Source organism: Echeneis naucrates, chromosome 11 (assembly GCF_900963305.1).
Source record: "Echeneis naucrates chromosome 11, fEcheNa1.1, whole genome shotgun sequence".
Classification (NCBI taxonomy): Eukaryota; Metazoa; Chordata; class Actinopteri; order Carangiformes; family Echeneidae; genus Echeneis; species Echeneis naucrates.
Window position 1 is genome coordinate 6,797,256 of NC_042521.1, and position 26,166 is coordinate 6,823,421.

General features: G+C 41.0%; 1 protein-coding gene across 4 annotated transcripts; it reads left to right on the forward strand.

Moving 5' to 3' along the window:
- On the forward strand, positions 1 to 25,545 carry kmt2ba (lysine (K)-specific methyltransferase 2Ba). 4 transcript variants are annotated; one of them, XM_029513835.1, is made up of 37 exons: positions 1 to 367; positions 2,789 to 4,310; positions 4,642 to 4,808; positions 5,048 to 5,131; positions 5,348 to 5,504; positions 7,294 to 7,567; positions 8,297 to 8,358; positions 8,513 to 8,755; positions 9,490 to 9,599; positions 12,159 to 12,419; positions 13,011 to 13,115; positions 13,593 to 13,706; positions 13,921 to 14,067; positions 14,235 to 14,327; positions 14,574 to 14,691; positions 14,828 to 14,941; positions 15,243 to 15,433; positions 15,561 to 15,662; positions 15,831 to 15,941; positions 16,192 to 16,268; positions 16,490 to 16,638; positions 16,780 to 16,865; positions 16,958 to 17,092; positions 17,570 to 17,728; positions 17,842 to 17,959; positions 18,082 to 18,160; positions 18,482 to 18,642; positions 18,877 to 19,038; positions 19,201 to 21,529; positions 21,741 to 21,863; positions 22,124 to 22,239; positions 22,476 to 22,601; positions 22,894 to 23,146; positions 23,319 to 23,429; positions 23,519 to 23,602; positions 23,708 to 23,837; positions 24,348 to 25,545. In XM_029513835.1, the coding sequence occupies exons 1-37, from the start codon at positions 65 to 67 to the stop codon at positions 24,621 to 24,623; spliced, it is 8,952 nt and encodes a 2,983-aa protein (XP_029369695.1). In that variant the 5' UTR covers positions 1 to 64; the 3' UTR covers positions 24,624 to 25,545. The 4 variants fall into 4 exon arrangements, with proteins under 4 accessions (XP_029369695.1, XP_029369693.1, XP_029369694.1 ...); XM_029513833.1 differs by having other exon boundaries at positions 12,159 to 13,115; XM_029513834.1 differs by having other exon boundaries at positions 12,159 to 13,115; positions 21,744 to 21,863.
- Positions 25,546 to 26,166: the final 621 nt, after the last annotated feature.

Below are 26,166 nucleotides of genomic sequence, written 5' to 3' on the forward strand. Positions count from 1 at the left end.
CTTGCCTCCCACTCAGCTGCAGTCTCCCTCCGCCAGCGCGCCGTCCGTGTTGTTGTAGTAAATAATGGCGGCATCGGGAGGCGGATTATCATCTCCCGCTACCGTCGCGGGCTTGAGCACCCAAGCGCCGGCCCGGGCTCGCTTCCCGGGCCGGCCGTGCACGGCTCGCAGCAGGCTGCGGTTGGAGAGACGTACCAGACGCGGAAGGTTGGGCTCGGACAACGGGGAGCTGCCTGCCGGAGGGCCGAGGCCCGTAAACATCGGCCTCGCGTTGAGCGAGGATCCGTCTCTGCTGCGCCTGCTCGGGGTGGCGGAGAAGCACAGGCGGCAGAAGGATGCAGGCTTCGACTCCAGCAACAGCGAGGAGGTGAATAAGCTAATTATAGCATGGCAGCTTGCTTGGTAACAAAGCGGAAAATGGGGCATTTGAGGCCAATCTGTTCTAAAGAACGACGTTTAAATCGATTTGTTTTGATATTTACTTCAAGTATTTAAGCTAACGCGGAGCTAGTTAGAGGAGGCTCAGCTTGCAGACACTTACCCTGAGGAGGCATCGCAGCTAGCTGGGTGCCTGCAGGGGACGGGGAATATTTACAGTCTCGCTGCTTCAGCGTTTACTCGTAGTTTATTGTCTGTTTTGAGATTCCTGGAGCTTTCCGCAGCCTTGCATACAGATACCGATATCAGCTCCTATTCAGCTGACTTTGTTTGCCTGGTGGAGACCGAGGCGGAAACTTAAGCGGCATTGTGACAGCCTTGGATGGGTTTTTGTTGTGGAAACCAGTAGATGTCTTTGTGTGTTCATCCACCTGACACATTATGGTTAGCTGAACTTCCCACCCTGTGCTGACAGCTGTATGAAGCTATAATCTTTTGGACAAAACGTCGCTGATGGTAACTTGTGGACGGGACTCCCAAAGCCGGAGCTGTCAGATGACCCCCTCGGTGTTTTGAACGTCAGCACAACGTGGAGTGCAACGGGAAGGGCCTTAGAAATGTCACCCACAGATTATAATCCCAAAGATAATGCTTTTCATAATCTGCCTTTTTTCTACACAACAATTTGTTTTGCAAGGCCGATGTTTACAAACATACATAGCCCCCCTTTTATCTGACAGTCAGGAAAGTGGTGGTAAACCTTACACTTTACAATACAACCTTACAATTCAAAGAAAAAGTACATTTCCCTGTTAACGCTGTGCATACCGTACAATTCCTTAATTCATAGTTTGTTAGTATAATGGACCCTAGATTAGTAACACATCATCATGCATGATTGCAGGTCTTAATTACCATGTAGGAGAGTGTATAATGGGACAGTTTTTTGACTGATTTAGCCTGAAGTGACAGATAGACTGCTATGTAATTTTTATTTTATTTACACTTGAATATTCGAAATCTCAAAAAACTAAAAATCTAGCAGAAAGTTAGAAAAACATCAGTGTTAATTGTCTCTAATTTTTATTTATGAGAGTTTTGTTTCTCTTTGCTCTCATTGTACTACTGTTGTAAAACTAGAATCCTTGTCATTGTTTTTAGCATTTATTAATTATTGATGATGGCCAAACTAGTTTCTCAGTCTCAGAGCATATCTTGTCCAATCATCTGTGAAAAATCCAAGCTATTTTCAGTGAAATGGAGGTACCTGAAGGACCTATATGGTCACCAGAGGGTTTCTGATGTTGTTGCTTGATGACACAATTGCTCAGTTTTTACATATTTTCTGTCAGTTGACTAATTATTGATGTTCCTATTCATGATATGAAGTCAGTTTGTAATATATTGTTTACTTCTTAGCTGGTCCACTTTTAGCACCAGCGACGCAGGTGGATGTTGATAATATCATGCCATACTGAATCTAATGGTATTATTTTATCTGCAGCACAGTATCTGACACCAGTTAGACTGTCCTGATGCAATCCCTTTACTGTGAACAGTAACAAAGTCACATGGCCCATGTTAAAGCTTGTGGATGATGCTCAACTCTAACTTATTGCCACATGCTCTGCAGTGCTGTAGAACTCCCTTCATTAGGGGAGTTTCATCTCTGACAAATCTATAAAGTTGCTGTTTGGTGTATCAGGACAGATGTGAGTAATTGGAATTGAAAATGAAATGTGCTTTTGATCTTCTTTGGTGTGCAATCTTTGAATTTGAGGTAGATGGGTCCTTGAGTGACAGGGCAAAGGTTCTTGATAAACTTTGCTACTGAAATGACTAGAATTAGAGTCTGTAATTCCAGAAAGTGGCCATGCTACAATGTTAAGGGAGCATTATGCTAATTATGTAAAATGTTTTGATTTCTCTAATTACCACGTGCACTCCATTATTGTGAGCTTAGTTTCAATGGGACTAATACCTCAAAATCAAATGATGGAGAGGGTGAAAAATTATGAAGATTTTTTACTAAAAAAGGCAAAATTACTTTTTGTTTTAAGTTTAATAGTGCTCACAGTTTCGTGGGAAACTTATGATCAACTGTACATGCTTGAGTTATGTGTTTCACCATGTCATCATGATAACAAGAGGGTGACAGCTTTGTGACAGTGATCCTCCCACACACCCAGAAACCTGAGCATCTGTTGAACCCATTCATTATCATAATGTGAAAGGAAATACTAAGTAGGTTTGTTTCCTCAGCTTCATTACATTAAACTAAGGAAATTAAAATAAAATGTCATGTTTGTAATTTTTTTTTTTTTTTTTTTGGGTGTAGTTTTAAAATAGTTGATAGTTTTTGGTCCACGTTGTTTGTTATCAATTAAATGCTCTCTTCTGTTTGCTCCAGGAGGAAGATTTCATTGGATTTGGGACTACAACAGTTCGTCCACAGAAAACCTCTGGCACTGTTTCACGGCCTTTGTTGCTCAGCCAAGTAAAGTCTACATATGATTCAGACCATTCTCCACAAACAAAGCCTCTTGTAGGAAAAATTATACCTAAGACCTCCAAACCAGCTCTTATTGGGAAAATTGTACCACGGGTTCCTAAAGAAAGCCAGGGTGCAAAAGAGAGCCCGGTAGAAGACCAAGAAATACCTAAGGTGGTAATTAAACTGGAGAGCAAGCAGGAGGCAGTTGCTGCCAAAACTAAACATGCATATGAGCAGGCCTCAGGTAGACAGACCAGTAAAAGATCAGTTGACTTTGTAAGAAAAGCAGGAGAGACGGCTGACTCGGGCAGAACGCAAAACCAAACAGTCACTCCCTCAGTTGGTGGCGCCAAGCAAACTAAACTGGTTAGCCCTCTGATGGGAGTCAAAAGGACTGGAAAAGCTTCCAAGGTCAAAGAACGAGGTGAGGTGTCAGAGGACTCAGACACAGACCAATCTCAGCCACAGAGTTCTGTGAGACAAATGAAGACATTTCGACCTGGGCACACACGGCGCACATCTCAAGCAGTCGCACTATCATTTCCATCCTTTCACAAACGCCAGAGGAAGAAAATATCGAAGGGTATGGGTGCCTCTCCTGAGGCTGGAGCTGAAGCTGGTGCTCAAAGTGGGGAGGAGGCAGCAATGCCCCTTGAGTGTAAAGCTGAAGGGTCCACTGAGAAACGAACACACAAAAGACACCGCAGGTCTTTGTTTGGACACAGGCGAAAGCCAAAATCAACTAATGGGAGTCCAAAACTGAGTCGTAATCGCACTAAGCGAGTTTTTTACACTTATGTGGCAGAGCCTGTTGCAACCACAACAGCACAAGATGGGGAACTGCAAGGTCAGGATACCACTCCAACAGAAGGTGAACCCAGCACATTTACTGAACAGGTCCAACAGAACTTCAGCAAATCCTCGACTCCTGTAATGAGCGCACGGTCCTCCCGTGTAATTAAAGCTCCAAAGAGGTTCCTGGATGAAGAAATGATTTCCTTTCCAAAGGGCTCTTTATCAACATGGCTCAAGAGTCAACAGAAAGAAGATGGAAAACCAAGTGCATCACCTCATGAGACAGGATATGATGGCAACTCACTTCAGTCAGAAAGTGACTCCCTATATGCTTTTGACAGCCCTTCTGCTGTGACAAAGTTCTCATCGAAGCCCAGTCCAGGAACAAGTCACCTCGAGATCTACAAGAACCTCAAAAAACTGACCTTGAAACTGGCAGAGAAAAAGAAAGGCCAGTCTGACTCTCAGGGGAATTATTCAGACCATGACAACAGCCTGACCTCCCATGTTAGGAAAAAGAGGAGGTCGAAGCTTATGATGGAGGAGATGGAGTCTCCCGGTGTTGTGAGGAAGTTAGCTGTGGTGGTGAACACTGATGTGGAAGTACCTTCTCATGAACCGTTTAAAGACATAAAAAATAAAGGTAATTTTTTTTTTTTTTTCTTAAACTGAGTACAAATGGAGTTCTTGAAGCAGCAAACATTTCAGTCTTAATAATTGTTTTGATTTAATTCAGATGTTTGTTATTGTCTAGGTGAAATTTGAAGAAAGACTGGTCTGAAGAGATCATTAAGTTGAAAAAATAAATAAAAAATAAAATTTTGGCTATTCCAAAGAGATTATTGAACATATTGACTCATTATTTTTGTTTCAACATTTATTTAATTTTAGGGTTTTTGATTAGTGGATTTACACTTATTTGTTTGATTGTACACAGCTAATCGGAGTTGATTTATTTATATTGTTTGGTACAGATCAAGCAGAAAACATGACAGGGGACAGTCAGGAGGCTTCAGAAGTCAGTGGACCAAGTCATCGAATTGGTCACAGCGGAGCTAATAAGAGGATGCTCCACCTGCTCAAGAAAGCCAAAGTCCAGCTCATCAAAATTGATCAACAGAAGCAACTCAAGTTGTCACAGGTAAGATTCCAAGATTTTAAATAAACTTTTTGTTGGACTGATTGTCAGATAAAATGAGGTGATTGTGAGAGTAACCATTTTGTATTTTGAACTGGGTCTATACATAACAAGGCATATTTAAATCAATTTTTTCCTTTATTTTGTAAGGTATAGAAGGTATAAATTCAGATTTTGTGACATCTTACATAAAACCTTTGTTTTTTGTTTTTTTTTTTTAACATCTTTGTCTGGACCAAAAGTTGAGCTTCAGAGAATCAAGAGTGCCAGTGAGTGGAAGGAGGAGGAGGACAGTTGGCACATTACCCAAAGATGCTGGTCCTCAGGTAATACTTTCTCTTTATTTATATAGATGTGCATTTTATGTGATTGTAATTACCTTTGTTCAGTGTTACCAGGAGGAGTTTCACTGTAATGCTCTGCATTTGTTTGTATGTGTTGTACTTTCTGCCATTCAGGGGCTGATGTATAGTCTAAAGGTGCAGCTGCTGTATGTCCACATATCCTAATTGATTAAATATCACGTCTGATTTTGTGTGCAGGAGCAGCCCCTGGGTGGTCCAAGGATCAAACATGTCTGTCGGGCAGCAGCAGTGGCTTTGGGGCAGCCCCGTGCTATGGTGCCAGATGATATTCCAAGACTCAGTGCCCTGCCACTGCATGAGAGAGAGGGCATCACCTTCTCTCCTGCAACCGAAGGTATAGCACATTGACAGGGAAGCTTTTAAGCAGAAATAAGGAATTAAATATTTTTTTGACTTCAATGCATTTTGCATTGCACTGTCTGTGTAATGATTTAGAAATTCTGATTGATAAACAGAACTGTCCTTTTGTGATTTTTAGAAAAAATTTACATCTTAAAATTTGTTATCAACCAGTTTTTGCAATGTGGACGTTATTGTACCATTGCTACAATAGCTTCACTGCAAAACTTTGTAAATGACCCATACAGTTGATGAAATGGTGGTAATTTGCATCTGATTTAAACTTAGTTTGCATGGTATTTGGAATGTCAGATCGGTGTCCTTTGTCCTTTGGATCACTCAGTATATACGGGAGCTGACATGATGGAAATGATTGTTGTTGTTTAATGCAATATGTTAATTCACTATTTCACAAATTTTACCATGGAACAATCTGGTTGAAATGCCCAGAAACTGACACATAACACTGCAAAACATCCAGGCAGCCAAAAAGGGTCATTTTACTAAAAGAAATGTGCAGGTTATTACGATTCTTCAAAGCATAGAATTACTTAAAATAGACTTTGGAAGGTATTAAAAAGTCTTGAATGTTCTTTGTGGCTTGCAGTGGACAGTAATGTTAGCTAAAAATGTTTTTGTGTCTGTTCACCGGCTGTTGGGAAACATGGGTTGTCCGATCCAGAAGATGTACCCTCACAGCAACTTGGACTATGTGTAGCATCAACCATTGCAGTAGGAGTTACTATGGTTCATGGCATAAATGATTGTAAAAACAAAATAGTTATTTAAAAAAAAAAAAAAAAATAGACAGACTTGATACTGCATATGACCCGCTCTCAAGTGGGTTAACTATTTTTCAACCAAGGTGTGAATAAACATCATCCAGTTCTGCCATTTTTAGGTTTGGCAAAGCTGCTCTGCTAGTGTATTGTAATGAAAAAGAAATAAAAAAATCTCTGCCTAAGATATTCTTAAAAAGTGGCCTAAAAAGCTCCTGCAGTTATAAACACACACCAAATAAATATTAATTTCTTTTGTAAAACTACAGTTTTGGTTGCTTTTGGCAAACTTAACCTGCTAAGCACAAAAAAACTGCTTTTGTTAGCTCAATGTAGTTGTAACTAAAATATTTTCCAGCAAAAATATCTTTTGTCACACACAGATTAGCCACCGCTGTTGGAAAGCTATACCCAACACTGGTCGAGTGAGCATCACTCAGTATGAGGTGAGGAAGTGCTGTTTGACAAATAGACTCACTGCCCTGTCTCATAATGAACACATTAAAGTGCAATTTGGAAAAATTGATCCTCACATAAGGTTATTCCAGCTACATTATGGCATTATTTAGATTTCTGACGGTGACCACCTCTGAGTATTTATTGGTGCTTTTTGCCAGCTTGCATTAAAATTGTGCCACTGGAGGATGCAAGAGGTTGTCGGTCATTTGACATTGGCCCCTAGCAGTCTTTGATCTAATCTGGTCAGGCAGGGGAATTTCCACCAGCATGGATTTCTCTCAGACACCTGATGTGTTCACTCTCTCAAAGAGTGTCCTCTAGATGTCCAACAACCTGTGGCCATAGAGACCAGGCTTACTTGTTCAACTGAAGACCTTGACATGAGAGTTAACAAGTACATAAGCACGTACAAACACAGCAGTTAAACCCATAATGTCTCACCCCAAGTGGCATCCAAAGATGCCACCCCCACATCACATGCACGTAATGATGCTTGAAATATGTGTTGTCGCTCTCTTACCAATCCTCCCTTTGTCTTACTTGCAGATGTGGCAGATGATGATGATGATGACACCTCTGATCAGGGCAGGGCTCAGTGGGTTGTCTCTCAGGAAAACATCCAGCGGAGGAGGAGGGGGAGGGGAAAGGGCCACAAGTTCAATAAGCGAAAGATATTGAGTCGGTATGCACCTGGGGGAGTCCGTTCCCGCCGCTGTGGAAGCTGCACGGGCTGTTTGGTAGTGGAGGACTGCGCAGCGTGCATCAACTGTCTTGACAAACCCAAATTCGGAGGGCCAAACACCAAGCGACAGTGTTGCATGTGAGTTGAATTAATCTCAAATTCATCGTTTATATTCACAGGACAGTGAATATGCTAATTTTGTCAGCGTTTACAACAAACTATTAATGAAGTTTTTGGAAATCTGTTAAAGACATTGCCAATTCATACAAACCTATTTGAAGCTCTTCATGTAAAAGGTCTTGATGTTTTCCTACTTTGGACAATCAGATGACTGGAAAGTGAAGAATGTCGCAAGAACAAACTGCTATGGCTTATTATGCCACAGTAGTTTAAAGAAGTAGTTTGATTTTTGAATAATTTGATGATCACTTTCATGTCTGTATGGTAACAATGATAAGATTAGCACATCTGCTGTCAGCATACATTCATACTTAGCATATCAGGAAGCAAAATGCTATCAATCTTATCTAACTCAAACAAAAAACATAACAAGCAAGTTTTATATAATGTCAATGAAGAATGTTATTGCTCTGAAGATGAGCAGCATGCATGTTTTAGAATACCAGATTTGAAATCATACACATTTGAACTGACAAAACCTAAATTCACTGCCTAAAATTCTGTTTTAAGTTTTGGGGTAAGTGTTTTGGACATGAAACATGAAAATTACTTTTTATTTCTTTCCAGTAAAACATATTAAAAAATCTACTTAATGAAGGCAAGTTGACTCTTCAAAAACACATTCATAGATGGGTACAAATGAGCTTGGACATATAATTACATTAGACTGTTTCTCCTGCTCCCCAGATATAAAAAGTGTGAACGGATTGAACAAGCAAAGATTGAGCGAATTATCAGACCATTGAAAGGTATGTCTCTTATCAGAACATGATCCAAATCCTGATTTCTTTAATCTCTTACATTTTTTTTTATTTTGGTAAATTTGTCTCAGTTCATTCATGAAATTGACAGGAGTGAAATTGATTTGATTGGATATCATACTATTAGCATCCTTGTTCTCAGTCCAGGCAAGGCGGTTGTCAGGATCCATATCAAGCAGTGACGATGCAAACTGGAGGTCCGGAGGGGCAGGTGAGGGGTCGTCATCGATGGCCCCTGGAGTCAGGAAACAGTCGTTGCGTAATATCACACCACGCTCCTACAGCAGCCTGCTAAAATCTGAATCTGAATCTGAAGAAGAAGGAGAGGAGGGCAAGCATGACAAATCAGTAGCAAAGCCAGATGCTGCTGTTGCAAGCAACCAAGGTAACTGAAGCTATGTCTGTGAGTTAATTTTGCAGACAGTGAGGTGATGTTGGCAGACATTGATTCAAAGGACTTTTTTCTCTGTGAAGGAATTTTAAAATTTGATTTATTAGATAAACAGATGAATTAACATGTCAATAAGCACCTCTTTGCTGTCTTGAGCCTAAATGAAATCCATTTATCCAAAGAGAATTTGGTTGATAGCACCTGGACTTGGTTCCATATCGTAGAAGACATTTCACCTCACATCCACAGAGCTTCCTTAGCTGCCTTCTGACTGGTAAAGCTAGTCTGACTGGCTGGTGATGAAACTCAGATATAGAGCCTCAGAGGAGTCGTTTCCGTCACTATTTAACGTCAACAGCTTGTTAGAGTTCGGATGTAGGGAACGACTGCCATTGGAGGTGTTCATTTCAACTGAGAGTCGTTGGGCCCATTCATGGAAGATCATTGTTTCTGCATGCTAAGCTGGATTCGTATTCTGTATTCGTATTGAAGAGAGCACAAAAGAACTATGAGCCCAATAAAGAAGAAGAGCCAGTCATTTTTGCTCTTTCCCTTTGAGGACAATAATTTCTATTGCATTTTCCTGCGCACCCTGTATCACAAAATAAATGTTGGAGCAGGTGAAGCCTTCTATTCAGTAAAGCACAGGTTCATTTTCGCATGTTAAAATCTTTGATTGTTAACAGACTTCTGAATGGTGTCTTAAATTTGTTTATCTTCTTTTGGAGATCTTCCTCCTGATGATAGCGCGTCAATGCCAGATGACCCTCCCGCTGAGGTGGTTAAGCATCGCCGACTATTCTCTAAAGGAGCTGGGAACAGGCCCAGAATTTACAAGGTAAAAACAACCAGTAGATTTCCCTTCCAGTCTCCACTGTACCACCTAATCAAGCCTGGGTCAGATTGTATTTTTGGAAAGTTGCTTTTGTGTTTATTGCTTAACTGCTACGTTATCTTGTTAACAAATTTAAACAATCTTTGTTTCCTCTAAACGAAATTTGGCACTTCAAAGAAAGTGGTTAGCTGACCGTTTGAATAGTGGTGATTTAGACAACAAACACTTCCAAATAATACTTTACCCAGGTATTTCAATCATTTTCTCAGTTTCACTTTAATCATCTCTATTAAAATGAATGATTCTAATGTCTCTTAATTTTAGCCTTGCTTCTCTTATTTTTCTTTTCCTTTAGTTTCACCTTTATATTTAACATCCTGCATGTACTTAACCTCAACTAGTGTTCATGGTAAAATGCAGTCAGTTTTAAGACCAATTTGGGTTTGAGTTACACACACGCACACACACACACAAACAAACCTGGACTATTCTGACTCTGGTTTTGGTGTGTAAATATATATATATGTATTTTTTTTTTTTTTCCTTCACCATTTGGCAAGTGTTGGCTGTACAGCACTATGCACACATTGATGGAATGTGGACCAAAAGAGAGCACCCGTGGTTAAGAAAAAAATAAATATGTATAGTAATAAATAGTATGTGGGGCCAATTCTGAGGAATCATCGGAATAATCAGAAAATAATCCATATAAAATAATCCATCTCGTACTGTGTCATAATATAAGCAGAGACTCAGCAGCTTCATCTTGCCTTCACTGCCTCTTTGCTTCTGCTGATTAAACTTGGCACGTACATTTGACTTCTTTAAGTCACATGTCAATCTAATCAGCCCCATCATTCATTAATTTTCCCCCTTAACCTTCAAATCTTCAATGCTTGAATTATCCTCTCTTCTTCAGTTTTTCAAAGGAGAATTCCAATGTATGAATGTATGGATTTAAAGACACTGTTTTCAAGTGCTGAATTTAAATTTACCTGCATTTGTTGATTGCAAATTTATAGTGGTTGTTATCATATACAAATATAAAAAAAGAATTTAAACATCAGCTTGCCCCTATGGCGACATCTCATGAAAGACAGATGCACAGATTTCTGTTTCCACGAACCAACAATCCCAAACAACAGCAACAAAGGAAGCCACCACATTGTAACGCCAGCAACAAAGAGGAAGCAATGACCCAAACTTGGTCAATATAGTTTATATTAATGACACAGTAGTTAAACAGGAAACATCCAGCTTTTCCGTGTTTTACCCAAGTTTTAGGTGACCTTCACTTTTGTTAGCCGTAGATTTGTCCACAGTGCTTGCTCATTACAATATAAGTGCGACTTTCTCAGGGAGAAAAACAGAATGTTGACACCAGTGGTTGTGGACAGTGGTGAATGCAAGCACATGCAGAAACCCCTTTTTAAAAATAAAACTATTATTTGCATCAGAAAAGTGGAGTTACTCAGTTCGGGAAAAACAGAATATGTGCACATCTAAATTGGAGTGCCTGCATGAATTAAACCATGCATGCACCTTTGGAAAGGCAGACATGAATACTTGCATGTACATGCTATGATCTTCTGAATACGCTGCTTGAAAAAATTAAGGGAACACTTAAATCATACATTGGAGTCTCCAGACTCTTTCTCGCATGTCACATGTGCTTAGGGTGAATCAGCTCTCATCTGTGAAGGTCCCGCTAAAGGACAGTGGGCCTTCATGCTACCCTCATGGAGAGTTTCTGATGGTTTGGTCGGAAACATCACACCATTAGTCTACTGGAGGTCATGTGTGTAGTGACAAAGACACAGGCAAAGCAGAAAACTAGAGAAGAATCAGTGTTGAGTGATACAGAGAGAGCAACTGCCTGTGGCTTACCCATGCAAAAGTATTCCCTTGCGGTTGTGTCTCTGCTTCGCCACTGTACCACTTGTCACTTTCATTTGCCACATCGCAAGTGAAATTGACATCCCTTATATTTAATTTACTCTGTGTTACTCTGTGGTGATTCAGTGTTTCTTTAATTTTTTTTGAGCAGTGTATATTGTGCATTTGTCAATTTCAGTGGTTTTTAATGTCCTCTAGAGATGTGGGTATCAGTTCGTACATAAAGGTAATACACATTTGTATATTACCTACAAAAAAGGCATTTTTTAACGCAAATAAATGTGTGTAACAGCAGCACATTGCAAAGTATAAACAACACTGTGCATTTTGCCATGAAACTGACTTTCTATATTTTTCTCTTCAAAATTATTAACTAGTTCTTAATTTTATGTTGTCATAATCTAGTAGTTGTTGAACTGAAGATAAAAATACTTTGACAATAACACCTCTCTGTGTATGTCTACGGACTGTATTTTCTAAGTTCTGCTTTATCTTTTCTGACTTAATATATGCCTTGCTAACACAATTTTCTGCAAGTTTAGTCCCCCCCCCACCACCCTTCTGTCACTTTGGCTGCTGTCGTTCGCCGCCTCTGCATGCCACTGGTATTAGTGTCACTGTGGAACCTGTCTTGCTGGTTGGCTTAGGCAGTCCCCTCCTTCACAGGAACAGGAGAATACGGAAGAGACGGAGCCAAGAGAGTCTTTTCCCGAATCCAGTCCGCCCAGATGCCAAATGCCGAAGCTGCGGCAGCAGCTCCAAATACGCTTACATCGCCTGCCTGATTTTATCCTGCAGTCTGCTCTGACACAGCAGTTGCAGTATCTGGATCAGTGGCATTCAAAATTGTCCCAGCCTGTACCACAAGCCGCTATTTTGCATTCAACTCACCCTACTACCCCTTCTCCTCCAAAATTGTCCCAGCATGTAAGACAAACTATTTCACAATCATCACACTACACTACACCTTCTCCAGAATTGTCTCAGTCAGTTACACAGACCACTATTTCACATTCATCACTCTCCACAGCACCATCTCCTCCCCAAGCATCTCAGCCATTAACACATTTTACCTCACCGATTTCCTTACATCACACAAACAACTGTCTACAGAAATCTCTGCTGTTGCGTTTGCACCGTCTTCCCCAGTCTGTGGTGCAGTCAGCCCTCAATATGCACAAATGCATATTATCATCATCTCAGCAATACCCCCCGTCGATGCTGCACTCAACTCTGAAAGACATTTCGTCCAAGTTATGTTTTCAGGGACCTCCAGAGTCTGAGGTGCAGCACCCAGATGTTTTGACTGAAGCATGCAGTGCTAACAAAAATAAAACTGTGAAAGTGCCACCTCAGACTCGTCATCCAGAAACAGAGTTACAGGAGGGCAAACAAGAGGAGCAGAAGGACAAACAAGCGCATCGGTCTGAAGAGGAGCTGGCAGAGGACCGTTCTGTAAAAGAGACAGTGTTGAAAAGCTGTCTAACAACTGACCCACACTATGTGCTTCATTCCCAGAATCCTGCAGAGTATACATCAGGGAACACCCTGGCGGGGTTAACTAATGGAGTTCCCCAAAAGGGTCTGTTGCAGAACAAGTACAAGATTCGTGTGGACTTCAAGGTGGGTTTGGCGCTAGTGCTGTGTGCATTTGTATTTTCACTCGGGTGTATGTGAAATTGGCTTATTTTCAGAACTTCCCATTGTTCCTAAAGAAAATGTGGAGAGCATGGATTTCATTATAGAATATAAAAAAGCACAGCTTTATCTAGGAATCAGTATTGGCCATTGCCAGACAAGAACACACTCTACATTATATGGAACTCTGCTAAAATTGTCAAAGGTTTGGGGCAACAGTGAGCCTGCACACCATTAACAGGAAGCTACAAGATCCTTGTCAACACCATTTCGGTTCAGGCCAGAACCATTTGCTGCACATCGCCCTCCCGATTTCCTGTCACTCTTCAAGCTGTCCTATCCAATAAAGCCATAAAGGACAATACAGCAAAGTTTTTCCATATTTGTAAATTAAATGACAAAGTTTGTGCACCATTACAAGATGATAAAATGATAACGCCTTTTAACTCCCTTGTGTACCAGGAGGACTGTGCTGTTCAGAATGTATGGCTAATGGGTGGCCTTAGTGTCCTCACATCTGTCCCTACCACACCACAACCTGTCTGTCTGCTCTGTGCCAGTAAAGGACGACATGAGGTAATTCATTTCCTTACAAAACCTTAAATAGTCTTTACAATTACTGAAAATGCTAATGGCAATAAGCATGTTAACCAGAAGTGTTGTAGAACTCATTACCTGTTTCAATGTTTTTTGAAAATTTCAATAATGGAGTCATTGTTTGGGTGCATTTGTAATGTATCTAATCATTTTTGGTGCACTGCATTGCAAGTAATCTTGTGTCTCTCCACAGATGATATTCTGTCAGATCTGCTGTGAGCCTTTCCATAGTTTCTGCCTCCTGCCAGAGGAGCGCCCAAAGGAGGAGAACAAGGAGAACTGGTGCTGCAGGCGCTGCAAATTCTGCCATGTGTGTGGACGTAGAAGCAAGAGCACAAAGGTACACAACCCAGTAACAAAAACATTTTGGTAGAAGCAAAAATAAAAGAAAAGCTACTAAAACAGCAGGGAAAACGAAAAGCTGACATATAATAAAGATGTTAACGCCACTACTGTCATCATCTCTCATATGAATGTGCCATTTGTTGTGATATTTTTCTCCTTTAGCCTGTGCTGCAGTGTAGACGATGCCATACCTCCTACCATCCTTCGTGCTTGGGACCAACATACCCTAAACCTATGAACTGCAGCATTCCCTGGGTATTTGCTTTTATGACATTCAAAATGTCTTCTTGTGTGATTTTTTTTTTTTTTTAAGAACACCAAGAGAAAATGTGGAAATTTTATGCAAGGTTATTATTTTATCCACCTGTGATAACAGCATAAAATAAGATACAACACAAAGTAACAAGTAACTGTGATCACTGAGGATTCGTAAAGTTTTGTTTAAGAAAAATCTACCCTGCATTTCATATTTGTGCTCCTCTTGACTTTGTGTTTATGTAGGTGTGCATGACATGCATTCGGTGTAAAAATTGCGGTGTGACTCCTGGGAAGACCTGGGACTTAGCCTGGAACCATGAGCAGGATCTCTGTCTTGACTGTACCTCTCTCCATGAAAAAGGTGAAGGTGTTTCTTCAAGGCTTTGCACCCTTGTATTTAAAGTGCTCAGTAAAAGCACGGTTCATTGGTTGTCAACCCTCCTTACATACACTAAGAAATAATGATGTGACTAATATTTTATCTGTATTTGCATCAGGTAATTTCTGCACTGTCTGCCACAAGTGCTATGATGACAAAAACCAACGCACCGAGATGATTCGTTGTTCGAAGTGCAGCCACTGGATTCATTACAAATGTGAAGGACTTTCAGGTGAGTTTTCAATCAAGATCACATTAATTGACAGCTTTAGTGTTTATAAGATTAAAAGATTGGTTTTTATCTTATTAGTATTTGGAAGAATTTGATAACTGATATCAAAATAAATTATCTATTTCTTCATAAATTAGGCAGAACTGAGAACTAAATGTGTCTAAGAAAGCATTTAAGACTATTTCTAAATGTTGAATTTGCACAGATAGGAATTTGTAAATATTGGTGTCATTTAAAATTGGATGATTGGTAGTTTTTACATTTTTTACTTTTACTAAATTAGTTTTTGGCATCATTGCAGAGGAACTATTTGGGTTAATGTCAAGCCAGCCCAAGGAGATGAATTTCATCTGTTCACCCTGCAACCAACGCAAAACTGAGCACAGCAGCTTGAAGAAGGAGCTGCAGAGCAGACTGATAGCTGGTTTGGAGGAGGTGCTCATCAACCTCCTCTCCAATGACACCACAAAGCATCTCCACATCTGTAAAGTGGTAAGAGCTATGCAGATCATTGACCTGACAGTTCTTTATCAAAGAAATATAAGGGGCTTAGAAAGTTGTGATCTTTTTTTATATCTATATTTTTATTTTATTTCAAATTGAGTATTTTTTGTCTTAGTGTCAAGAAACAACTGACTCAAGGTTTGTAAGAGAACATCAACCAGTCTGTGATCTGCAAGTGATGGAGAAGAAGTTCAAAAAGGGCAGTTACACCTCAATAGTGAGTACATTCATCATTATAACCTGCTAATCATGGCAATCAGTCACATTTAGCGTAATGACAATATTGAAAGTAGTAATGAAATCAGTTATTTCAGGAAAAGTGTTAAGAAGAATTGCCGGCTTTTGGTTGAACTCTTTCACCCCTCCCCACTTCTTGCTCACCCAGAAAACGTTTCATGCTGATGTCATGTCTGTGATGAGAAAATGGCTGAAGGAGGAGGAGCTTCTCCCTGAAGATCAGAGACCAACCAATCAGGCCAGGGTACACTATATCAAAGTAAGTGCTCCCACAGCTTAGTGTATTTTTAAAGAACCACTTTCATCGACTTCCTGTGGAAGTCTTGTTTTTCCCTCTATTTCATTTTGAGTGGCCATTTCCTCTGTTTTGATGGGCTTGAATATGGGCTCGCTAGATGGAAGTCTATAAAAAGACTAAAATGTTTCCAAAATGTCCAAGAATAGACACTGCCCTTCACCACAATTTAACCTTGATTGGCATTTGACCTTGAACGCTGTGTTTCTGACAGTTGGTGGAGCGAGTTTTCGCTTGGTTTCCTGCACACATCGTGAGAAAGTGGAGCTCATTCTCTGAAGAGTTCCCAAGGTAAATCAATTATCCAGAAGTCTAAATTAAATATTGCTCTACAGATTCACATCATTATATACTGTGCATATTTGAGAACATAGATGAAGCTTTAGGTGAGTGGTCAGTCCAATCGTCATTGTAAATGATTTGGAAAATAAATGAGGACTGAGGACATAAGTGCCTTAAAAGTTTTCTCTGGTCCTCTCCTTTGTTTGACTGTTCATATCTTCGCTCTGTAGTGCCATGCTCCCTGAGGCTGTCCTCCCACCATCTAAAGAGCACAGCTATGCACAATGGCTAGAGAGGACATACCAGCCGAAGGAGTTCAGAGGTCCACATGAGGGGAAAATGGACTGTCTGCTATCGTCACTCACTATACATCACCCTGGTAAATCGCACAGCCTGTCTCTGCATTCATATGGTATAAGACTACAACAGCCTGTTTTGTATCATATAGGCCTATGGTTGTAAGTCCAAAATACATACAAATACGTACAAAATATAAACATTTAGTCCTTCACATTCACAGGTGGAAAAAAGGACATGGAAACTACTAGGAGGGAGGATATCAGGCAGTGTGCACTGTGCCAACAATATGGAGACTCTGCTCCCAGTGTGAGGATGCACTTCCTTTTCCTTTGTTATCTACAAATGCCTACTACCTGCTGTGTATCAAGATACATGAGTTTGTATGTTTACTCTGATAGGATGCAGGACGGCTGTTGTATTTGGGACAGAATGAATGGGCCCACGTGAATTGCTGCCTCTGGTCTGCAGAAGTGTATGAGGATAACAGTGCGCTTTTGCAAGTGCACAGTGCTGTCTCTAGAGGGCGTCACCTGGTAAGAGTTTGTCAGTAAAAAAAAAAAGAAAGAAAGAAAAAAGCAGATTATTTTTGTTTTGTCTTAGTTTTGCTTGTTTGCATGTTTTCCTCGTGCCTGCACAAGTTTCCTACGGGTACACTGGTTTCCTCCCATCATCCAAAGACGTGTGTTTAGGTTAATTGGTGACTCTAAATTGTCTGTAGGTCTGAATATGAGTGGTTGTTAGTTGCTGTCTGTCTCTGTGATGGACTGGCGACCTGTCCAGGGTGTACCCCGCCCTTGCCCACTGTGAGCTGGAATCAGCTCCAGCACTCCCCATGACCTAGAAACGGATAAGCAGTAGAAGAATGAATGAAAAAAATGTATTATTTCTCTGTAGCTCTGTAGATCAAGTGCTTTCATGAGTTGAGTAACTGTGGCAAAATTGTGTGAGAAGGATGAGAATAGAAATTACTGCAAATTAACAATGTTTTGTTTTACTCCTTCATTCTCTAGCGTTGTGATCGCTGTGGTCAGTCAGGAGCCACAGTTGGTTGCTGTCTTGCCACCTGCCAGAGTAATTTCCACTTCATGTGCGCTCGCACCCAGAACTGTGTGTTTCAGCAGGACAGGAAGATGTACTGCTTCAAACACAGGGATCTTGTCAGTGCGAAGGTATTGGCAGACTTGTGGTTTATATATATGACCTTGGAGAGTATTTGATTTTCATTCAAATACACCTTACATCTGCCGACTTAGATCTCACCAGTGCATTTTTTTTTTTTCAGGTGGTGTCTGGGAGAGGGTTTGAAGTCCCTCGACGGGTTTACGTGGACTTTGAGGGCATCAGCTTCAGGAGAAAGTTCCTCACAGGACTTGAGCCAGAATCCATAAACATGACCATAGGTAAGGAAATCTAGATCTTATTGTTTTAATACTCAAAATACTCAAAATACTATCTTAAACAGACCCCATGTATATCAGACGGTCTTCATTTAGACTTAATGTTTCTTTTCTCCGTTTTCCAGGCTCTCTGCAGATTCAGAAACTTGGTGTGTTGTCAGAGCTGTCATCTAATGGGAGGATGCTTTATCCTGTTGGTTATCAGTAAGTAGTAATTCAAGATTGATTAAAAAAAATCTTTAATCAATCTTTTTTTGATCGTTTGATTATACAAAATGTGCCAAGCAGGATTTTGACAAGTTGTGTACAATCAACACTTATAGTGTTTGAGTTTGTTATCTTTTTTAAAAATGTAGTGAATGTCTTGTACTTTCTCATTCAGTGTGTGTAAAAATGTGAAATTCTTTGTAGGACAACATTCATAACACTTGAAGGTGTTCACTGCTGATGTCTATAGTATCGTTTTCAGAATGATTTTAAATATCATCCTCTTGCTGTACACATTCTTATTCTTTGTATCTCTAGATGTTCTCGGCTGTACTGGAGCACTGTGGACCCCCGCAGGCGCTGCAAGTACACCTGTAAAGTAACAGAAGTGACCACACCTCTCCCTGGTGAAGAGCACGATCCAAGATGGGACCAAGAAGAGAATCATACAATAGTCCACAGTCCCAAACACCACAGAGGTGAGCTGATTCTTGCAGATCCGTCCGTTGTGGAGCCAATTTTAAAGACAATGAAGCAGATGTTTCGTGGCAGTAATGCAAAGCAAAGGCTGACAGAAGCTAAAATGGATTGTAAATCCTGGGGAAAATACAGCATGTTGCTACAATTCCAGCCATTTTTGATTATTACTATTTGTTTGAGCAGCTTTGCATTATTTTGTCATGTAATGCAACACTTTTTTTCTGCTTTGGCAGATATGGAGTCCCCTGATCGTTTAAGCTCCTCATCTAGCCCAATGAATTCCACTACCCCATCGCCAAACTCTAAACTACACAGCACACCTGGATCCAAAAGTTCTGGGTACACACAAACCAGGAGACCAGCAGGAGGATCATTTCGACCTCTCCCCTCTCCAGGTAAATTATTCAGTATGAAATTTTACCGCATGATCTACTTGTTTGGACAACCGAACTTTTCAAAGGCATTTGAATCTGAGTTTTTAGCATTTTATGTTGTATTATGTTGAAGTGTATTTGTGAAGTAGACCTCACAAATCCTATGCTGTTTGATGCTCTCAGGGTCTGCTCCCCCCAAATCACATCACATTCTGACATTGAGGGACCTGGAGGACACCCGCCGGCCTCGCAGGCTGTCAACCAGAAGCCGCTGCAGTTCAGACAGCGACCCATCTGCACCAATGACCCTCCGTTCCGGTGGCACTGTTCACTCCAGATGTGCCTTGTTTAGTTCCCCCCCAAGATCATCAAGCTTTGGACCAAATTCACCTCCTCTATCACGGCAAAATTCAACATCTCCAGTCTGGAGCTCCCCACCTAGGTCCAACTCCAGTATTTCAGCAGGGCTTTCACCACGCCAAGGAGTGATCACTCACTCCCCCAAAGGGAGACAGAACTTTAAAATCACAACTCCAGTTTCTGCCGAGGTACCCCAAGACTTCCTGGCATCCTCGGAGGCAGAAGATGCAGCTGTAGCCACAACCAATGGGATCTCGCTTGCCCCTGATAACTTGGAGGAGGAAGTTGCCCACCTGATGTCCCAGGAGCTGCCTTACACCGTTTTTGACACTGACACGGAGGTGGCAGTGGCTTCTATGCTGAACGCAAAGCTCGACTTTGATGAGTCTCTGCTCACTGAGAATGTGGTACTACACTGTGGACCACAAGGTGGAAGAGGAGAAGTGGAAGGTGTAGTGCAGGATGTGGAAATGCAGGAACACAATCAGGAGAATGACTCTGAGGATGAAGACTCGAGCCATTACTTTAAATTTTCTCGCACAGTGGTATGTGACGCAGCTAGTGGCTCCGACACCTCCAGTCAGCTCCCATCAGCACAGTCTATCTCACAGTTAGATGGGGCAGACAGTGGGTCAGAGAGCGATGAAAGCGAAGTGGGTAGTGATGAACCTCATGGTGCTAAAATTCACAATCACAATACTCCCACTAAACAGCTAACAGTTGCTCTTAAGAGGCTGGAGTCAATATATACAGCGTCACAGTCAGCAGATCAACAAGCAACAACTGAGCCAGAGTTTCAAGAAAATGATCCACCAGCTACCCTTCTTGAATCAGGTTACACACACAATGACATTTCAGTTCATGAAGAAGAGGTTCAGATGAGCTCTGAAACACCAGCATCTGAAAACAATGTGATCTCCGATTCAGCTACAGACCATTCAGTTTCTGCTAAAGATAGCACTGTATTGTACCAAATTAACAATGAAGATAAGGAAGACAGTGCCTCATCAGCTGATTCATTTGATGGATTTAAGGATGACTTGAATGACCCAGATTACTCACCAGAACCTAAAACCAAAAAATCTCCCACTGCACCGATGAAACCCATTGGGATTAAGGCAAAACGTCCCATTCCAAACCTCAAGCGCTTGTCACCAAAACCGTATCTTCAGCAGCAGAATAAACTCAAGCTTTTGCTGCCTTCTTCATCCAAACAAACTGTGAATAATGTGTCTGCTGCCAGTTTTTGTACTGTCCCACGCCCAGTCACATCCCCCATTGTGATCAATGGCTTAAACACTACACTACCCGTTCAACCTGGAGTGAAACAGAACAGAGCCATCGCCATCCGCTTGGACAACGCCAGGCAAGGGAGTCGGCAGCAGGTGGTGCCTCCGGATCAGGCTGCAGCTGCTGACTCAACCCCGTCCGTGGCTCCTACTCCTCAAGTCCTTCTTGTCAATCGTCAAGGTCAGATTCTTATCAAAAACCCAAGGTCAAACACTTACCAGTCACTCAATACAAACTCTCCCACCTACAGTAGAATAAGCCAGATAGCCAGGATTCTCCACAGCAGTGGTAACACCTTGCAGCGATCTGTCCCTCGTGTCATCATAAAGTCTCGTTCCAGCCCTTCTGCCACAAACTCCACTCCTGCCAGTAACCACGCAACAACAACAGAGAGGAAAATAATTCTCAGAGTGCTGCCTATGAAAAACAGCAGTATGTCTACAGCTTCTACAGCTTCTACAGCTCCTAGTAGTGTACAGAGCACGACCGAATCTGGTCTGTCTAACATCGAAGAAAGCACAGCTCAAGCTATTATTGACAGAGCAATGGCCACGCACCGTGTCACACAAAGGACAAAACCCATCATCCTCGGTAGCCCTTGTCAGCCACAGGCCAGACAACAAGAAAAGTCCCAGCATCAGGAGACAGAGGACTCGCAGCAGTCCCCAGTGCCACAATCGGCTTCGCCTAGCACTTTAGCAAATCAATCGGCTTTTAACTCTCAACGAACACCCGCCTCGTCACGACATCAGGTGAGAGTCAAGAGAGTGTCTTCAGTGTCTGAAAGGCCCTCGAGGAAGAAATCCAAGATGGACTTCTTGACAGATCCTTCAAATGAGGTGGATGAAGTTAATGAAGCCAGGTAAAGAATTATTCTTTTTTTTTTACTGGCAACATAAAACATATTAAGATAAAAACAACTTAAGTTTGTACTGGTCTAACAGTTCATTCAGGATGAATATATTCAATTCAAATGACATATATTAACCCAACTACCAGCTTAAAGACTTACATAGTCTTGAGCGGTCAAAAAATGGAGAAATCTGAAATACATTGTCTTTGTTTTCATGCAGCAGATCAAGTGGTGTGAGGATGAAAGCGCCAACAATGAAGGAAGTTCTTAATCTGGACCAGGAGAATGTTCCTGGGCCTGAGACATTGAGGATTACTGCTCCACCACTACCGACACCCTCCAGGTTTGTTTATCTGTGAAGTAGCTTCATTTAGAGACTTATTACTGTTACTAGCAGAGAATGGTTAGTTTACATTTGCAACTTTGTAAGCGCTATTAAAATATATATTCTGTACAAATAACATTATAAAATAACAAATAACATCAACATTATTGCTGTTTTGGAAATGCACAACATTTAAAGTGGTATGAGAAGCACCTGTCAATTTTGTAATAATATACATTTTTTATGGTATTATTTGTTTGTCCTTTCCACTCAAGTAGATCTCAAGTAGAGAGTCCACCTACGTCTGCACAAACTGAAAGTCACAGTCTGAGTAAAACACACATGTGGGTCAGTGCTCGCCATGGAGATCTCTGTGAATGGGGCCCTTATTCAGGTTGGTGACTGAACATTAAACATTTGCATATTTAATGCTTCATCATTCACTTGTTCAGAGGCTTATGCTGTTGTACTCTGATGTTTCAAGATGATATGATATTGTTAAATTTTTATTTTTTATTTTTTTTTTTTTAACAATTTCCTAATACAGTCTAATTATGCTGAATTATTTAACTTTATTCACTGCTGTTCAGTACATTTCATTCACATCAGTGTCTTGCAATAATTCTACAGGGTTCAGCTCAGAAGAAGATGCACCTGCCCCTAGATACAGAAAGAGGACATACATGAACCAGCCACATCTACGCTTTGAAATCACCAGTGAAGACGGCTTTAGTGTTAAAGCTAACAGCATAGAGGGTAACATTCGGCTTATTTATGTTTTCTTGTGTGCATTCTCTTGGTATTTTTGAAAGGCTTTATTTTCGTGAATATCATGGATGTCCAATTCCATTTGTGTACATGATTACATTCTTGCAAATGCATAAATCCTTTAAACATCCCATGTCATGCTCAGAATATGTTAAACATGCAGAGGCTTTGCCAGCCTGGGAAACTAGAATCATCTTTTGAGTGTTTTGTGTTTGAGTCAGTCAGAAATCAGTCCTGTGTACATGCGGAACTACAGATGTCACTCACTGTCCTCCACCAGTTGCCTGGCGTGCCGTGATTGACGGTGTCCTTGAAGCTCGAGCAGCTTTCCACCTGAAGCAGCTGCCCCTTGGTGGAATGACTGGGCCGCGGGTGCTCGGAGTTGTCCATGATGCTGTCATCTTCTTGCTGGAGCAATTGCAGGGGGCTGCAAACTGCAAACAACACCGTTTCCGCTTCCACCGCTGTGATGACATAGAAGAAGAGCTTCCCCTCAACCCGAGTGGCTGCGCCCGCACAGAAGTCTACACACGGTACCAACACAACCTCCATTTCCTTCTGTTAAAACAGTTTTCACAAGCTTGTAAATGGTTAATAATAATGGTTTATTAATTTCTCACTATTTCTTTTCTATGATTTAAACATATTTTTATCTGATCTGAACATATTTAATTCATTTTTTTTCTGTCCTCTCTTCATGACTAGGAAAGCAACTTTTGATATGTTCAACTTCCTGGCATCACAGCACAGAGAGCCCCCTGACATAATGGGCCCCTTTGATGAAGAGGAGGATGAATTCCCGTTGAAATCTTCAAGGTTCAAGGAATATGCAATCTACCGTATTCCACACTGAAAACAGGATAAGGCAGCCAATATTGACACCACCTTTTCTGCTTTTCTTGCAGGCGAGCCACCAGCAGTGAGCTTCCCATGGCTATGAGATTCAGGCACCTGGAAAAACTCTCTAAAGAAGCCGTAGGAGTTTACAGGTAAAGGCAAACAAATGCCCCCTCCTCCAAAAAAAGCCTAACCCTAACTCTAGGATAAAGTGCATATGCAAAACTCAAATAAATTTCCTATCCTGATTCTTTCAGATCCCAAATTCATGGGCGTGGACTTTTCTGTAAGAGAAACATCGAGGCTGGGGAAATGGTGATAGAGTACGCGGGCACTGTCATTCGCTCTGTTTTGACCGATAAACGGGAGAAATATTATGACAGCAAGGTTGGTAAACAATGTACGCTCTGTTGTTTTTAGAAATCATCATGCTATCAGCCAGGCCTTGTGCCTGAATTCTGCTGGCAGTGGTTGATGCAGTGTCAGTCTGTTGTACAAAAGGCTATAGTTGTATCTCTAACAAGGTTTTTTATTAAAGCAAAAACCTCTGGAGATTAGCTCTGTGAGTTAAATGACACATGAATTCCTGACTGTCTGCATCTGCTTTTATGAGCCAAGCATTGGTTCACTGCTGTTCCAAAGGGGAAATACACACGACATTGACTGCTTATTTTGCTGACATGTTGGCATGGTTAGTTCTTATTTCCATGAGAAGGAAGACTTTAATCTACTGTCGCCCTCCTGAAGCTCTGTGCCTTTTGGAGAGTTCTATTAAACTGTGAATATATAACTGAAGGAAATTAAAAAAGTAGCTTTGAGGGGAAAAAAAACAAACTACTTCACAATTGTTGTTGAGCAAACAGATTGTCAGTCTGTTGTCTAATTGCTCTCCATCAGGGCATTGGCTGCTACATGTTCCGCATCGACGACTTTGACGTGGTGGATGCCACGATGCAAGGCAACGCGGCTCGGTTCATCAACCACTCGTGTGAGCCAAACTGCTACTCGCGCGTCATCAATGTGGACGGCCGCAAGCACATTGTCATCTTCGCCCTGAGGAAGATCTACCGGGGAGAAGAGCTCACCTACGACTACAAGTTCCCCATCGAGGATGAGGACAACAAGCTGCACTGCAACTGTGGGACGAGACGCTGTCGTCGCTTCCTGAATTAGTACAGCATCACGCACACATACCATATACCAATAGCCATTTTTAAGGAGGTGGACTTTGATGAGGAAATGAAGAAGGCTGCTGTGATGCAGCCACAGTAATGAGGTTGCTGATGCACGCAAAAAAGGATCTTCATTGGAAGCTTAATATCCAAACTGGGCAAGGGTAGAATGCATCTGTTTCTTTTTTTGTCCTCTGAAGTGATGCTAACAGTCACAAAAACCAGACTAGAGCCATATGTCAACACTCGGGATGAAGACTATTTATACAGCTTCAGACTTCTGCATTCATCAATAGGTCTCTGCTGGAACCAGGACTATACCACAGGGAGGTGATTGCCACCAGCTACAAACGGTGCAAACTAAAATAAACTGATAGTAGTTATTATAGTTTAAAGAGGGATTTGTTGTTACCCTGGTGTCTTTGTAAATAAGAGGTCTCAGAGAAGGATGAGAAGAATTAATTTCATTCAACACCTTACATTGATAGAAGAACTCCCCCTGCCAGCACCGGTGTTGCAGTTAATGGGACAAATTTCCTTTCAGAACAACATAAGCACGTTTAAAGCACCTTGTGTTCATTGTAGTGCAGCTATGTTTTAATGTCACACTCAATATCACAGGGACTCTGTTTTAGGTGCTGGTGACATTTACAATAAAAGGTAGTTTTAATATAGTCACCCAAACCTCTCCCCTCATTCAGTCAGTTGAAACGTCTTGTTTTTATTTGTAACAGCAGACAAGCTGTGACCTAACTGCTTTTATGTCACTATTACAGTCTGTTCTTTATTTGTTCATTTGTGCTGTTTGCGAATTTTAAGGTCTCTTGAGGGAGTTTTTGAATATAGTGATCTTGCTCTGCTCAGTCCCTTATAAATCTTTTTGTATTTTTGTATATTTGAACAATAAATGTATATTCAACACACTGATGGAAATAAATGTGTTTGGGCTTTTAACTTTCTGTTTATAAGTGAAGGCGCTTTCATAGAACTGAAGTTATTGCTGAGTAATCCCAAACTGATCTTTTTTCCCTTTCTGAGGCAGTTTTGCATCCTCTTTCCTTTCTGCTTTGGTCTATCACTGGTGTACTACCTCAAAGGTGTTATGAAGAAAGATTCAGTTTAATTACACACAGCGAAGTGAAGAAACTCATTGAAGATCCTCATTGTTCCATCTTTATGGTATGATAATAACCAAGATTAATATAAGTAGACAATGACTTGCTATTATGCCTGCGACTATTATGCAAGCAGAGGTGGACACCGTTTCTTTTTTTTTTTTTTTTTGTACAACTCATAGATATAGATCTCCCAAACTCCCAAAAGGCTGAGTGATCTGGATGTATGTTTGTTGTTTTTTTTTTTTTTGTTTGTTTTTTAGGATAAATAACTGAATTTAACATACAAAGCTACATTACCAGTTCACAATGAATCGAGACCTGTTTATAGCTGTATAAAGGATTTCTAAACCTGTTAAATATTTTTTTATATGCAACTTTTTTTGATTTGTTTAATAAAAAATTCAACTGTTGGGTACATATTAAATG

What these genes read in the sequence shown, in the direction of transcription:
- kmt2ba (XM_029513833.1), top strand. Translation starts at nt 65, where the DNA reads ATGGCGGCATCGGGAGGCGGATTATCATCTCCCGCTACCGTCGCGGGC. An exon ending in AATTATCAGACCATTGAAAG is followed by an intron (nt 8,359 to 8,512) that starts GTATGTCTCTTA and finishes CCTTGTTCTCAG; the next exon opens with TCCAGGCAAGGCGGTTGTCA. An exon ending in TGCTGTTGCAAGCAACCAAG is followed by an intron (nt 8,756 to 9,489) that starts GTAACTGAAGCT and finishes CTTCTTTTGGAG; the next exon opens with ATCTTCCTCCTGATGATAGC.